At 38.5% G+C, this 16,878-nt stretch overlaps 2 protein-coding genes across 2 annotated transcripts; one reads left to right on the forward strand and one right to left on the reverse strand.

Annotated features, from left to right (window-relative positions):
* The first annotated feature begins 3,578 nt into the window (after positions 1–3,578).
* On the forward strand, positions 3,579–6,311 carry LOC126785458 (vesicle-associated membrane protein 722). The gene is made up of 5 exons (XM_050511158.1): positions 3,579–3,897; positions 5,228–5,369; positions 5,464–5,584; positions 5,682–5,744; positions 5,981–6,311. The coding sequence occupies exons 1-5, from the start codon at positions 3,708–3,710 to the stop codon at positions 6,122–6,124; spliced, it is 660 nt and encodes a 219-aa protein (XP_050367115.1). The 5' UTR covers positions 3,579–3,707; the 3' UTR covers positions 6,125–6,311.
* Positions 6,312–6,814: 503 nt separating this feature from the next.
* On the reverse strand, positions 6,815–9,752 carry LOC126785455 (pantoate--beta-alanine ligase). Its single transcript, XM_050511155.1, has 4 exons — positions 9,012–9,752; positions 8,513–8,626; positions 7,682–7,813; positions 6,815–7,559 (listed from the first exon to the last, which is right to left on the reverse strand). The coding sequence occupies exons 1-4, from the start codon at positions 9,579–9,581 to the stop codon at positions 7,443–7,445; spliced, it is 933 nt and encodes a 310-aa protein (XP_050367112.1). The 5' UTR covers positions 9,582–9,752; the 3' UTR covers positions 6,815–7,442.
* Positions 9,753–16,878: the final 7,126 nt, after the last annotated feature.

Raw genomic sequence — 16,878 nt, forward strand, 5'->3', positions numbered from 1 at the left:
AAAACTATCTCATTATAAAGGAAACTTCTTGGGATCAATCGACACCAGCCAATGTGATCGGTATATATATTTTGTGACCCTGTAAAAATTTCATCTAATTCGGAGCTCGTTTGACCGTCGGAATTTCCGGTAAACCAAAAACACCACTAACATGTCATAAGGGAAAACCTATTACCAAGATGTGAACACTAAAAGCCGTTTGAATATCTGAAATCACCTAATTTTTGTCATCGATCGTGCGCAGTCGCACCGAGGAAACCCATTTAGCGAAATCCCGGTCAATGGGGGTTTTAATATGTCAAAACGCCTATTTTTTTGTTGATCATAGGTACAGAATGTCAAATCATGTCCAAAACGGATGAAATATTTACGTGTTCCCTAAATATATATAACGTTCACATCTGCTGGTGTCGATCGACCATATTTCAAACTGAAGTTGTCGATTGCAGAAGTGTCTACTAATGTATCATAACCTTTATATTAGGTTTATAATAAAACTATCGTATTATGAAGCGACTATATGAAGGAAACTTCTAAGAATCTATCGACACTATCAGATGTGATTGGTACATATATTTAGTGACCATTTTAAAATTTCAACCAATTCGGATCTCGTTTGGCCATCAGAATTTCCGGTAAACCAAAAACACCACTAATAGGCCATAAGGGATGACCAATTATCAAGATGCGAATGCCTAAAGCTATATATAATTATATATATATATATATTTAAAATCACCTAATTTTTATCACCGATCGTGGTTGGTCGCAATAAGGAAACTCATTTGGTAAAGCCTCAGTCAATGAGGTTTTATTATGTCAAAACGCCTTTTTTTTTGTTGACCGTAGGTACGGACGGTCAAACCATGTTCAAAACGGACCAAATTTTTACAGGGTCCCTAAATATATATATATGAATCACATCTACTAGTGTCGGTTGACAATATTTCAAAACTAGAATTTATTTGTGACTTTTTTTTAAAAATGTTTTCTAATAATTATTTTATTGTTCCAAACCTTTAAATAAGAGTATTATGTTTTTTTTTCTAATACAAGTCCGCAAGGCCCGTCCCGTAAAAGCGCACAAGACATGCTTTAGGTGGGCGGGCTTGGATCTTTATATTTGTGAAAATACCCGGCTCGGCCATCCCGTCACTTATTTAAATGTACTAAGGCCCGGCCCGTTGATGAACCCTAGATCCAGTGTATTTAAGCGTGTTTGAAGCGTATCATGTCCGTGTCCAACACACAATATGTGAAGTGTTGCACGTGTCCGTGCTTCATAGGGTAGTTACCTAGTGTATTGTTACAACCTTCCCAAAGCACCAGTCCAAAACATTTAACTATATGGAGTAGCAGCCTCAAGAATTCTACCAACTCTTTGACATTAATAAACTTCAGTTCTTTTGCATATCTTGGCCACCATTAACCACCGAACCTTCACACCATCCATCATTTGCATTCTTTTCCCAACAATGAAGGCATAAATGCCGATTTGCACCCCAAATTTGGCTGAAATTGTCAATTTGCACCCCGAACTTGCATTTGAGTCAATTTACCTCCTAAACTTGGTAAAAATTGCCGATTTACACCCCGAACTTGTATTTGAGTCAATTTACCTCCTAAACTTGGTAAAAATTGCCGATTTGCACCTCATCCATTAAATTTAACTGTTTCTATCCAATTTTGCGTCACATGTCATGCATTTAAGGGGTAGTATTGTCATTATATATTTATATTTTTCTTAAAAATAAATAAAAATATTCTTTAAAATGAGGATTATTTTGTTAATCAAATTATTTATTTACATCTTTTTTTTTCTACCCACTTAACCCTACTTTGAATTATATATTCAATATACCCACCCATTCAAATATAGTGTGTTGTGTATAAATCTATTTTTATATGTACACATTGTTGGAGGATGAACAAAACGAAAATAATAACGACATAATAGAACAGAACGTAACCGTTTATTGATTGATAATGAGGCCAATATATAGGCATTACATAACCACAATCCCGTAGGATTCGGAGTCCTAATCTATTACAGAGATGTGAATCTATCTCTAACAGAAAACCTAATAAGACTAAGGCTAAGACACACACAATGGTAGAATAGTACATTTCGAGAAAAAGGTGAAGACTCTTACCATTGCCCACTATCCATCTCTCGGAACACACATTTATTTTTAATTTTCAATGTATTTATTTATTTATATTTTTTCTAATATCTTTTAACATACCATATCACATAAAATAATAAATATATAAATCAATAACATGTTTCGAAAAAACAAACATTATAGCAAGTGTTCCTCTTAAGTAATTTTATTAATTTATTTCATTATTCAATATGAATAAATATATAATGACAATACTACCCCTTAAATGCATGACATGTGACGCAAAATTGGATAGAAACAGTTAAATTTAACGGATGGGGTGCAAATCGGCAATTTTTACCAAGTTTAGGAGGTAAATTAACTCAAATACAAGTTCGGGGTGTAAATCGGCAATTTTTACCAAGTTTAGGAGGTAAATTGACTCAAATGCAAGTTCGGGGTGTAAATTGACAATTTCAGCTAAGTTTAAGGTGCAAATTGACATTTACGAATGAATGGTTCGTAGATTGAAACTTATGAACCGGTTCAAGTACTGAACCGTGAACCGGGAACGTAGAAAAATAGAAACTAAGGGGTAGCTTGCGGAAACTCTGATCCATTGACAATGATACATGCTATTATAACTTGATGCATGTCACTATTTGTAATTGGTGGTTTGCTCACGCAACATTGGATTAGCCAATCAGTTATATCTTGTTTTAAATAAACCAAGAATACTAGTTTTTGTTTTAAGCAGGATAAGGGGACAAATTATACTTGGGGTTGCATCTTGGTTGGATAAATTGTTGAATCTTGAAATCATGCTGGGCAACCACTATGGCGTCAGTTAGCTCTTGTTATTTTCTCAGAGCGAGTGTTGAGCCACACACCCTGTGTTTCCTAATCTTAGGCATGCTTATCCTCTTAATCAATTCAGTTCATGGTAAAAGAAAGAATATTATTAAGTAAATTGTATTTTTTGTCACCAGAAACGCAGTTTGGGTTTGAAATGAAATAAAAATATACGGATGGATACAATCGTCTTCTACAAGAATAGGTGAATAATTGAAACAAACGATTATGATCAAGAGTCGAGCATTCTGCAACAAATACGTGACGAGCCAAAAAATTGTAACGACATACCATTATTCTACATTATGTGGTCTGCCCCCGGATATGAAAGCTTATGAATTAAAAGGTGTGTTTTTCCAAAAACACTTACCCCATGGGTAAATAAATTTCAACGCGGCCGGAGTTTCAAACGCTTTTACTGTTTCCCACTTTCTAGAGGGCTCTTCTCTTCTCTCCCCTCTGCGCGTCCTCCTTGACTTCTTTTATGTTCAAATTTCAAAAATTCAAAACAAGACCACCCTCCGTGGCATTTACGTTATTTCCACGAACCCTCAGGGCACATTCGAGTCTCCAAACCCAAAACAACAAAGGCCAACTTCGCTACCTAGCTTCTCATCTAAGCAAAAAATTCAACTAAAATAACCCCAACAGCCCCTTTCCTCTCTCTCTTCTCCCAAATCCACCAAACCCTCCCTGTAAATCAAGAGCTCCACCGCCTTAGGGTTAGGGTTTCCGGCGAAATCGAATCGGATGGGGCAGCAATCGTTGATCTACAGCTTCGTGGCGCGCGGGACGGTGATCCTCGCCGAGTTCACGGAATTCACCGGCAACTTCACCAGCATAGCTGCTCAGTGCCTCCAGAAGCTTCCCGCCACTAACAACAAGTTCACCTACAACTGCGACGGCCACACCTTCAACTACCTCGTCGATAATGGCTTCAGTAATTCCTCTCTTCTCTCCTCTCTCTCTCTCTTTTCCTCGCGTATTGATACTGGTTTGGTCCGATCCAGGACTCGATCGTGGTTTTTGAATCGGTGTTTTGCTTGATTTGAATTGTCAAAGTCGTTTTTGTGCTGAGTCGTGTTAGTTTTGGATGGAATCGTTTGATTTTTTTGCTTTCGATTGGTTTTTGTGTGAGAGTTCAAGGCGGTGGAGCTGGAAATGGTTTAATAGTTTGCTCTGTTTTAGGAAATTTTATGTTTGGTGGTGGATTTTTATTGATTTAATGTGCGAATTTTGTGAGTTTTATGAAGAGTTTTGTGAGTTTTACTAAATTTAGCTGAAGTTTTCGCAGTTGATTTTAGTGAAATGAAAAATTAACTTGACAGCCGATTCGGTGTGCTTATGTAGAGTGTTTATTTGATCCAGAGTCATTGACTTGAATCCTCATATCAGAAGAAGATTATTATCCGGACTTGGCTTTGATTTTCGTATTGCGGTTTGTGAAACCTATGTCAAACGCTATAGGTTTGGATTTAGATTGCTCAGAAAATTTTATACAGAAAATGAGCATAGTTTTTATTAAGTTTGTTACGGCTAGTGATACTTCTGCTTTTCAGTGGCTTGAGAATCCTGTGCTGTTTCTTTTTTTCAGTTAACCAAAGATCCTACAATACTTTCTGTTTTGGTTATTGCTTCCATATTAAGGTTTCAGAATTGTGCAAGGGTGGACTAATGTTTTTCATGATACACTTCAGTAATTGAACTGAGGTTTATCTATGAGCATTTAATCATTTATATGTACATTGCAGTTCGTTTTGAAATTAATGTTTCTCGATTTCATGTGCAAACCTGAAATTTATCTCTCTTTTTCCTTTTTATTTAATGTAACTAGTATTTATAGTATTATTGGCAATTGCTTTCTTGTCACTGAATTGATCAAAAACTTACCCCCAATAATTATCATCATTATAATAAATTGAATTTGTGTCATTTCAAGTAGCCCGTGAAGTTGGTATTGTAACCAGTAGTCCAGCAAGAGTAGTGGTTATTGACTAATCTAGTAATCTTATTTCTGAAGTACTTGCTTGATGTATGGATTTGAAAAATACCTGTATGGAGTGCAAATTTTATAAGGACTGCCTGAAGTAATTAGTTATATACAGTTTCAGGTTATTTGACAACAAAATGTCATGTTGTGGGTAATATTAAATTGATAACTGTAAATGCTTGGTTAGATAATAGGAAGACTATCATTATGCTCACCTCTTTGATATTTGTTACGTTTGATGTCTATGAGTTGAACTAACTTAAGCCTTTGGATGCCACAGCGTACTGTGTGGTTGCAGTTGAGGCTCTTGGTCGACAAGTTCCTATTGCCTTCCTCGAGCGAATCAAGGAGGATTTTACCAATAGATATGGTGGAGGAAAAGCTGCAACAGCAGTTGCAAATAGTCTGAACAAGGAATTTGGGTAACTGTTGTTTATTGTTCATTCATCGTATAGATTGTGCCTCACATTTTGTTATATAGTTTTCTAACGTTTCAATTTGGTGGAAATTATATAGGTCTAAACTGAAGGAGCATATGCAATATTGTGTGGATCACCCCGAGGAGATCAGCAAACTTGCTAAAGTAAAAGCTCAGGTTTCAGAAGTGAAAGGAGTTATGATGGAAAATATTGAAAAGGTAGCCCATGTCTTTCCATAAATTGGTAACTACCTAGAAGTTGGGATTGATTTGGTCTCCTATGTGTTGATATCTGATTGGTGGTATTCTTTTACAGGTTCTTGATCGCGGGGAAAAGATCGAACTTCTGGTGGACAAAACAGAGAACCTTCGCTCGCAGGTCAGTGATTGACATGCTCACTTATGTTGGCTGAATAGTGAGTTATCTTATTGAAGAGTAATGATACAAATAGTGCAACTCTCTTCAAGTAAATCAGAATCAAGTATAATGGATGGATGGTGGAATATATGCGATTTGATAGCCAATTTAATTATCTAATCAAACTTTTTAAATGGTATTGTAATCCTACCTCTTCTATAATATGCTGTATTCCTAATTGTTGTGGCGTGATGCAGGCACAAGATTTCAGGCAGCAGGGAACCCAGATGAGGAGGAAGATGTGGTTTCAGAACATGAAGATCAAGCTGATAGTTTTGGGAATCTTAATCGCCTTGATTCTCATCATTGTTCTATCCATTTGTAATGGTTTCAAGTGTTGATGAATCCTTGGACCCTCTTGAGGAATGTGGTGGATATTTCTATTGCTGTTATCTATGGTGCAGGCCTACGTATTATTATTTTTGGTTACACAGCATATTTCTCATTTTAAAAGACAGCTTGTATAGTTTGTATCCGTGAATCCTTTTTTTATATTAGTCTCTTGGATGTGCGAATGATTTTCGATTCCCTTCGTTCCATTGAACTTGCCTTGTAGCAAATAGTACTGGTAAATAATTGTGATTGGTTTCAGATTTTTATAGTTCAACCATACAATGATCCGTTTCTATGGCACCTTTTGTAGTTTTCAACTCCCAATTTAAACCAGGATTCCCTATGGAGTTGCGACTCAAATTAAATGTTGACTAGTATGTCTTTTTCAACTCCGATCCAACTTCTCATGTTCTCATTTATGCAAATATGGACTTTATGTTCTTGTTCTTGCATATCCAACTATTTGAATGGCACTTTTGTTCATGCCTAGAGAACTGCTCTCAGGGTACATTGGCCATGGTTTTTCGTCAGACAAACTGTCACCGATAGTACTTGGATCCTTTCTTTACCGGTCTCCTCCATTGCTTCCATTTTACAGTGTGATTCGTAATCAGCACTTCATTTATGTTTCAAAGCAACTTCAGAAATGGAAGCTTCATTTCGGAGACATATTTGGATATTTGCTGTCAATACTCGAGTCTGAGTGATTCTAAGTTTCTAACCTGTAGTTGGCAGTTTCTCTTGCCGGAATTGAGACCAAAAGTTGTTTAAAGTGTTCACGACTGTCCTTCAGTTCGGAACCTTACCTCCTGAGGCATTGCTCACGTACAACAATAGTTGTATAAATAACCATCGGCATTTGATGAAAGGACAACCTATTAGTGACCTAATATGATGTGCAAATACAGACCATCATAAGAATTTAGGAATAGAAGTTCTTGAGAACTATACTCCTGGTCGATAAATCGGGGACATAGCTGAGGTTTGTAGAATTCTCAACATATATTTCCCTGGGCTGTGTTTAGCTCCATCCCAAACAAGAAAGAAAACAACTAAAGAGAACTTGTGTGTTAACTAAGAAGTAAATCTGTAAATGTTCCTGAAATGTTCCCCAACCAGAATTCAACAAAATATTCCAATAACGATAAGTTCTTCCTGTAAATGTAGAGACCAATTAAATGTTGTAAGAGAACGTACTTGTGCTCATGCTCTTTTTACTGTGTATCAAAACATGAGAGATATTCCCTTCAAATGGCTTGGCCGGAGGGAGGAGAGAAAATGAACTTAACATGTGGAATTGTTTCCTTGAGGTGTAGGACATCAGATTCATAATTTGATCTCCATATTATCTATCAATCTGACCGTGCCAAACCAAGCAGCGATACAGAACACAACAGAACTTCTTATTTCTTCAACTGGCTCCAAACTTTCTTGGTCAACAATCTGCCAATAAAATACACACAAACACTAAGATTCAACTTACCAAATACATCGAAAGTCAAAATGAAGTAATATCCAAGAGAAAATCAAAGGCAGTGAAACAGGAGAGTTGGTTTCTTGCTCACCTCAGCATAATCAACCCTTCCACCGGCTTCATTGACCTCTTCGATGACTGAATCTGTTAATTCCCTACAACTAATATGACCCTTTTCTGCAGAGCATCTAGCTCTTGATAGTGATTTGCTTATAGATAGTGCCTGCAGATAAAAAGAACAAATTTATACATTTGTGAGTGTAAAACCCCTGTATGAGCAATGTTTCTACAAAACTTGTCACTAGCTAGTCCCCATAAGCAAGCATTCATACCGACTATAAGGTGGTGAAAATGCAAAACTTCAAAGTTCAGAAATCTGATGTAAGAGTGAATAAGTACCCTATTTTCAATACAGTGATGACATGGTTATTTTCTTGTGGTTGGGGAGTTCAGTAGTTTCATGGTACATATACAGATTTACTTCTTGTCAAAAGAAGAGACAGGATTGAGGAAGGAAGGAAGTCTAATTTGGAGATAGATGGAAGTTTTTGAAATTCTATAGGCACGGCGTCTAGTGCAGTGGATTCGTTTTTATTTTTTTGTTTTATTTTATTTTATTATTATTTATGTTTGGTGTGCAGTTGCATGAATATATGTCAATTTCTGTGATTGATCAAGAATGTTCTCAGACCTGTACATAGGTGGTGACTAAATGAGGATGCCGCAGAGAACAAGTTGCCAAAGTTTTGTGTCTGAACCCTATTTGATGTCTCAAGCCTCAAGGTTTCCAGTTTTGACATTGAGATTTCTTTTCTGAAGAACTAGGTATCAATTCATTAACTTGATTTCAAAATTGACATATTTCTGATGTAGAAGTCAATTAGGATAACAAGCCAGCTCAATGAACATGTATATAAATTACCTTTTCCCGTTCTTGAGGTGAGAGGCGCACATTTCGTGAACTCATAGCCAGGCCGTCGTTTTCACGCACTACATCAGAACCAATCACTCTAACAGAAAAATCAAGATCCCGAACCTGCACAAATTCAACGAGACAATTGAGATACAATTCACATCATTATATTTCATCACCAATTCAAAACTACTAGCTGGGATACAATGCATTACTAGCTATAATGTGGAAGGGACTAATTGAGAATTTGAGATACCGTTCCAAACTCAGAACAAAAACCCCATATCATTCACCAGCATGAAACACTTCATTTCTAATTTTTTTTTTCGACAGAACAATTGAATTCTATTACAGAAAGTACCACCTACACAAATCATACCCTCCTGATATAACTATGCAAAGACAAATTGTGTTCCATAAGTACTCCAATGTCACTAAACTCAATAGAAAGAACAATAATTTTTCCTCTAATAACAATCATAATCTTATCAAATGAGAACTCACTTACCATACGCTGAATAATCCGCCATTGCTGATAATCCTTCTTCCCAAACAGAGCAACATCAGGCTCTACTATGTTAAACAACTTGGTGACAACAGTAGCAACCCCTCTGAAAAACACAGGCCTACTCTTCCCACACATACCCTTCTCCAGTCTCTCAACTCTAACCCAAGTCTCATGCCCCAACCCCTTCTCCTCCACACAAGACACCGCTTTTGCTCCTTCAACGTCACTCACCGACGTGCTCGTGCTGGTTCCATAGTCGTAGAGATTATGAGGATTGAAAACAACGTCAACGCCGCCAGGAACAGACATGAGCTTTTGGATATCGCCGTGGAAGTCAGAAGGGTACGTGGAGAGGTCTTCGGAGGGGGAGAACTGACCTGGGTTGACGTAGATGGAGACGACGATTACGTCGGAGTGCGTGCGGGCTTCTCTGATGAGGGAAAGGTGGCCGTCGTGGAGGTAGCCCATGGTGGGTACGAGGCCGATGGTTTTGCCTTGGGATCTCATGGCTCTTGACCAGTTCCTCATCTGGTTCTTGTCTCTGATTATCTGCGGTTCTTTGGCCGCCATTGGAAACTGGGTTAATTCGAAGTTGCAGAGTTTGAGTCCAAGTGTGGAACAGGTTTGAGGTTGGCGATAGAAATGAAATTTGGTTTGGTTTTATTTATGAAATGAAAACGAGGCAACTGGATTTGTATGTGGCGGGGGTTTAGGTGATTTAGGTCGCGCTTCCCGAGGTTGACTGCTACGGTTATGATTAGGGGTGTTAATTGAAAACTGAAAACCGAAAAAAAACTGAACCATAACCGAACCATAACCGAAAAAAACCGAAGAAAAAAAAACCCGCACTAAACCGCAAAAAAACCGCACCAAACTGAAAGATTTGGTGTGATTTTGGTTTGAGATGTGTGGAAACCGAAACCAAACCGAAAAACCGAATATATATATATATTATAAAGAAATTATATTATTTATAGATATATTTAATATACATAATTAAATATGTTATCGATCGAGACCCAAATTTTATCAAAATTCGGTGAATTTTTTACCATATCTGTATTTATATATGCTGATCACATCCGACGGTCGAAATTTAATAATTTGAATTTTAGATATTGGAACCACAACATGTCTACTAATGTGGTATAACTTGTTTAGTGGTCTTTTTGCAAATGTATGCAGTTGTGAAGCAACTATATCTTATAAATAGAATTTTGCAAATATGTCCGCATGATGCTTTACGTATAGTGAAATATGGTTATGGTAAAAAAATCACATATTTTCGATAACGTTTGTGTCCCGATCGAGGCGGTCAACCCTTTTTACGCTTATTATCCCCTATGGGTAGCCTTATCCCTGGAACGTAAAATTTTTGAAAATTTTACACGAGCTGCTACATCACATATATGTGAGAGTGTATGTATGAAAAAATCCACCAAAACTAGTCAAGAAGGAGGGGGTAAGAACAAATTCACTTAATTAGATGAAATTAAGTTAATGTTGACCACATCGATCGAGACCCAAATATTATCAAAATTAGATGAATTTTTTACCACATCCTTATTTAAATATGCTGATCACATCTGACGGTCAAAATTTAATATTTTGAATTTTAGACATTGGAACCACAACATGCCTACTAATGTGGTATAACTTGTTTAGTGGCTTTTGGCAAATGTATGCATTTGTGAAGCAACTATATATTATAAATAGAATTTTGCAAATATGTCCGCATGATGCGTTACGTATTGTGAAATATGGTTATGGTAAAAAAATCACATATTTTCGATAACGTTTGTGTCCCGATCGAGGCGGTCAACCCTTTTTACGCTTATTATCCCCTATCCCTATCCCTAGAAGGTAAAATTTTTAAAAATTTTACACGAGCTGCTACATCACATATATATGAGAGTGTGTGCGTGAAAGAATCCACCAAAACTAGTCAAGAAGGAGGGGGTAATAACGAATTCACACTTAATTAGATGAAATTAAGTTAATGTTGACCACATCGATCGAGACCCAAATTTTATCAAAATTAGATGAATTTTTTACCATATCCGTATTTAAATATGCTGATCACATCTGACGGTCAAAATTTAATATTTTGAATTTTAGACATTGGAACCACAACATGCCTACTAATGTGGTATAACTTGTTTAATGACTTTTTGCAATTGTATGCATTTGTAAAGCAACTATATCTTGTAAATAGAATTTTGCAAATCTGTCCGCATGTTCTTTTTATTTCGTTAAGAATCAAGTAGATAGACAAGGAAAGAAACTCCGATTTTCTTTACAAAATAACCGAAAGAAAAACCGATATAAACCAGAGAAAAACCAAACCGAACCAAACCGAACACAATTGTTTTTTGAAAAAAAAAGTGAAAAACCAAACCGAACCAAACCGAATAAATAGAACGGTTTGGTGTTCGGTATCACCTATAAACCGCACCATTCACACCGATTAACACCCCTAATTATGATTCTAGAGTAATTCAGTCACGTGCGCTGCACATGACCGGCTAATAGGCCCATTTATACTCAATTGTATCCCCTTTTCATTGAATCAAAGAATACATTGTTGTTTCAATTTCATTTCTATCATTTAGTTGTAGTCTCTTAGCTTAGGGGTAAAACCCTAACAAGTGGTATCCATAGCCATGAATCTGAGGGCTGGACAACCGGCGCCTGCGTCGTATGACGTTCATCTTTGGTACCCAGTGCCACCGCAACAGTGGTATCCATCTCTACTGTATGACATTGATCTGGGTACCCATCGTAGCCACAACAGTGATATCAACCATATTTCCCTTATCCTCCACCACAGCCAAATCCCAATCAAGTACCACCCCACTTATCACCACCGCCGCGTCCACCAGATCCAAGTGATTTAAGGAGGATACTCTTACTCGAGGAAGAAAAGAGGCTACGAATTACAAGGGAAAAGGAAGCAGTGATTCAACTTGCTTTGAGTCGTGCATTGGAGAAAGCCCTGACCTTGTTTGAGTCGAAGATGCAGAAATTTGAGCAATCTCGATTGGAGTGGACCTCTCATTTGACACCCGGACCACCACAAACACCAATCATTTCACAAAACAACCCACAAATTCACTCTCATCTTTGGAAGGCTCGCTGCAAGTAAGTCGCTCTCAAATTGACTGCGGCCACTGGAGGAGTGAAGAAGCCTCGTCAAATCAGGCTAGGAACTGTGTAGCGCAAGCCCCAATTTTAGCACCTTGTGGCTGATACATCTCATAGTTTCAAGGCTAATTGCAGTCTTCAAAGCTTAGTTGTGCCCCTTTTGCTTGACAACACCGTTTCATCTCAGCCTAACCACATATCTGCATCATTTTGTTCAGTAAGTAGTGTCCCTAATTCCAATTTCTTGGATAATGGTTGTGATGCGTTTGATTATGTGCTTGGGGTGAAATTAAGTGTTGTTGATGAGAATTTTGAGAGTGGAGATGGTAGAGAGATGATTAGGCTTGGGTGTCTTGGTGTTAAACAAGATATTTAGGGACCAAAATCTTGTCAAAAAGGGAGAGAACCTGATGCATTCTACCTACCCGATGAAATGTCTAACTCAAATGGGTTGTGTACTTTTGGAAGTACAGTTGCTACTGTCATGTATATTCGCGAAAAAAGGGGGGGGGGACGGGTGGCTCTTAGCTCTTCAAAATCTGTAGAAGGGATTAATACAAAAGTGAATGAAGGTTTTTATGATTCTATTGGGTATGTGTATCATGAAATCGATGATGCCACTTATATGAGCATAAAATTGGATTGCAAACCTTCTCTGGCTTCTAAAGACATGGGTCCAGAAGGAGAAATGCATGGAGCTCTTGTGGTGTCGAGTGAAATTTTCACAGATACAAATGCAATCCCGGAGTTCGGAGATGGCGCATTGGATAATTGTATTGAGAAGACTATTGTAGTTGTTACAAATATTTGAGACAAAGGTGGGGGACTTGCTCACCAACCCTTGGATAATGTGTTTTGGGTTAATTATGCGCAAGATGAGGAAGTTGATAATTCAGGGAAGAAGCATACTAGTGGGTTTGATGTCTTTTGTAATATGCATGTAGTAAAAGCTAGCAGTGAACGAATGCTTGGTGTCACGAGCTGCACAAATGGTTGCGCCATCGTGACACTTCCTAGGCGCTATGCTGAAGAGAAGGTGTCGAGCGATAAGCATGTAGGCTGTTTGTAGGGTGATTTGCTGTCTAGTGGCATGTCCAGTGGCAGTTTCGTAATTAAGGCGAAATTCTGGGTTCGAGGCACTTAGGCTCAGAATTTGGGAAAAGTCTGAACACGGAAAATGTCCGGGACGTCGAAAAGAGTTCAATGCACTTGATAGAATATTTTTATGAGCTTGTGTGAATTAATTATGGAAGTTTCCACTCTTCGGATATTTGATATTTCCTCCCACCAAGTCTAGTTTTCTCCAATATGCTCTATAGGGGGGTACCTGGTGTCTGACTCTCCACCACCCTCGGTGCCGGCCTTATGGGGCACTAAGCGAGTCACTCTTGGGGGACCTTGGGGAACCTAGGAGCCGGGCGGATGTCGCCAAAGAGTGGCGGCATGCGTTTCCATGAATCAGGATGTTTCATGGATAGTATTGGCCGGCAGGCCGATATTGCGGGTCCATGCAGGTGGCGAGGTTCGTACGTGGGCGATCCTTATGCCAGCGGCATGGGCGAACTTGTGGGCTGAAGGAATACATGTCGGAACCCCGTGATGCGCAATGGCCACGGAGTAGAGTGACGTGGGCATAGGTTAGGGGTTCGACCTTGCCTAAAGGAAAGAGTTGCCAGCAAGCACGGAAGAGCGACACCGTGCTAGAAGGAAGGAAGCCTATAGTGGGTAGATGCATGCAAGTGGCATATGAGAAAGTATGCTGGCAAGACGGATACGATGTCGGATGATATGTGGGAGGCAAGCCGTGCAGGCGAGCCTCGCCCAACGAGTTAACACCCAAGGGCAGAGTTGCCCACATGAATACCCCGTGGGTGAAGGGGTTGACAAAGGATGTCTATATGCCAAGTGAGCAAGATGATGAATGCTCAGGAGGCAAGTAACGTGCGTATGCTTCCAAGGGACGGTTAGATAGAAGGAAACGAGGACCATCAAGGTCTCGGCCTACTGTCATGCCGCCTGCTACGGGGTGCAAGGTGCACGCTTGTCAGTAAGGGGTTGACACTAGCCGGAATGACATGAAAGCTTATCGGTTGGGCGAGTGTCATGGGAGTACCATGACACGAGGAAGCGATCGGTATGCGGATGGTATGGAAGTCTATCGGTTGGGCGAGTGTCGTGGGAGTACCATGACACAAGGAAGTGATCAATAGGTCGCGAGTTGTGAGACTTATGTGTGAGTAGCTTTCGTTGGTGGAACCTCACAAGAAAGAAATGTAAGAGAGAAAGATCGGAATGACACAGGAGGCGCACAAGTAAGAAAAGAAAGTTGGCATCAGGATGCATGTTTGAGTTAGACCGGCCTTGGTTAAGAGTAACCTTGGCGCCGCACGGGTCATATTCCGCTGCGTAGTAAGTCGGCCCGTGACACTTGTCAACAGCGAGACAATGATTCAAAAGGTGATTGATGAAAATGATACCAAAATGTTCCAGTTTGAAGCCAAAATTCAAATGAAGATTTCAAAGTTGGAGAGGCTGGTTAGAATGAAAAGGTCGAAACCTATACCTCAGGTGGAAGTGTCAATAGTGAAGGAGCTACATGGAATATTTTACAATACATTGCAAGTTCTATGAGCTATATATCAGGACTCCAAGTTACGAATAATGAAAATATGCAGAAGATGAAGATGAACAAGACACCATCAGTCACTGTAACAAATCTAGAAAATGAACCTATAAAGTATGTGTGCTTGCTTACAATGAAACTTGTAACCCATGTTTCTAATTTTGCTAAATCCGAAATAGTTGAACCTGGAGTGAATCCTTATGTCAAGGAACTTATGTGTCTTGATTTTGAGGTGCATAATTTGGAAGCTAGCCTTCAATTGCTGGGTGATGCTTTTACAGGTGTCCATGGAAGCCCGAAGTTGGGAGATGGAGAATTGGATTATTTTGACAAAGGTATCCTAGTAGTTGAGGTTAATGAGAAAGGACAGCTCGAGGAAATTATAAATAAATGGGTTTGGTGCAACTGGAACTCAGAGAAAGTGTCATGTTAGCAGTATCTCTTGAAGTTTGTAAAGCAGGTGCCATTCATACTGGAAACGACACCTTGATTCTGCATGTTGCAAATACATCTGGTAATGACTGGAAACTTCCCTTATGGGTAGTAATTGCTTTGATTGAATTATGGAAGTATGGATATGTTGAGAAAATTATGAGATGGTTAACCAAGTTACCTCAGGGACTAGATTTACAAATAGGTGCTTGAAATTTTACCATGATCAAGGGCGCCTCTCTGGTGGCATTGAGCGTAGTAGTTTCACGGTTAGTAGAAATGAGAGATGCTTAGATGTGATTTACGTGAACATGAATGAAGAAGGTGATATGGGAGAGATTGGATTGCTTCCTGATGTTGGTGACCCATTTAATGTGGATTTAACTTTTGATCCTCTGATTAAAGAAGACCATGAGTTCTTGATGGCCCAAGTAACTATTTGTGAAGAATGAATTTCTCTCTATTGTGCACAAGTGTTTTGGACAATTCTCATTTGATGGAAGAGAAAAGCACCACGACCTACATAACCTTTTTTTTTTGTTGCTTACAAGTTGCCATACAGGGGCATGGGATCACATATATTGTGCAAATTGATAGAGCTGGCAGAAACATTGGTCTTACACTATGCACATATGCTTCAAATTTCCATAACAATGTTGCTGAAGTTATTGCATATTTTGAAGGCAGAAGAAGTGTATCTGAGAAGAATTTTGCTAGGATTACTGAAGTTAGTGTTGTCTTTTGGGATGTCAATTTGCTGGCAGCTTGTGTCAAGTCTGAGGATACAAAAAGTGGCTGGCAATTGTGGGATAACTTCTCTGTCATCTCATGCTTAAATGAGACTCCACTGAGTACCATACTCTATTTCTATTTCCCGAATGAACATTACACTGAGATGGGGCAACATGAGTTTGCAGTGAAAGTTTCATCTCTTGCATCAAAAGAAGACTTGCAAGTGTTTGTTTATGGGGAAAGCTCAGTAACAGCTACTTTTGGAACTGCTATAAGTGTCTGCATTTCTAAAGGTGTATTGATAATCACTTATAGAGATAATCAGTTGGCATGTAAGTGGTTTGAACTCAATGCTTCTACAATGGTGTATGCAGGTTAACTGGTTGTGGAAAGGGCCAAGACTATGATCAATATTATGTGGATTTCAGTATTGCTGCTTACAAGACTTGCCTTTTCTTTGTGTTTACTGCTTGGTATAAAACTATTGGAGCTGCAGGGCAAGCTTCTATGTGCTACTTTGATTCTGAACGACTAATAGGTCCATTAATACTCAGTTGTATTCCCTTCTTAATGAATCAAAGAATATATTGTTGTTTCAATTTCATTTCTGATCTTTTACTTGTAGTCGATCTCTTAGCTTAGGGGTAAAACCCTAACAGCTACTCTCAAATATTCATCTATTTTCTAAGGGTGATTTAATCAAACCGTCTCCAATTATTAGTCATTCTAAATTTAGGTACTTCACATTTCGAAACTATCGCATTGGTACCTCAAGTCTATCCCTCAGTCTAATTATAGTTCATTCATTCAATTAAAATCGTTAGTGACTTTATTTCTATCCAAAAACATTCAATTTTATTATAAATTAATGGAATTAATGAAAGATAAAATTAATTTGAGGAGATAATCAATGTAATTAATAAGCTTTTTTTATAT

The sequence above is a fragment of the Argentina anserina genome, chromosome 2 (assembly GCF_933775445.1).
Source record: "Argentina anserina chromosome 2, drPotAnse1.1, whole genome shotgun sequence".
NCBI lineage: Eukaryota > Viridiplantae > Streptophyta > Magnoliopsida > Rosales > Rosaceae > Argentina > Argentina anserina.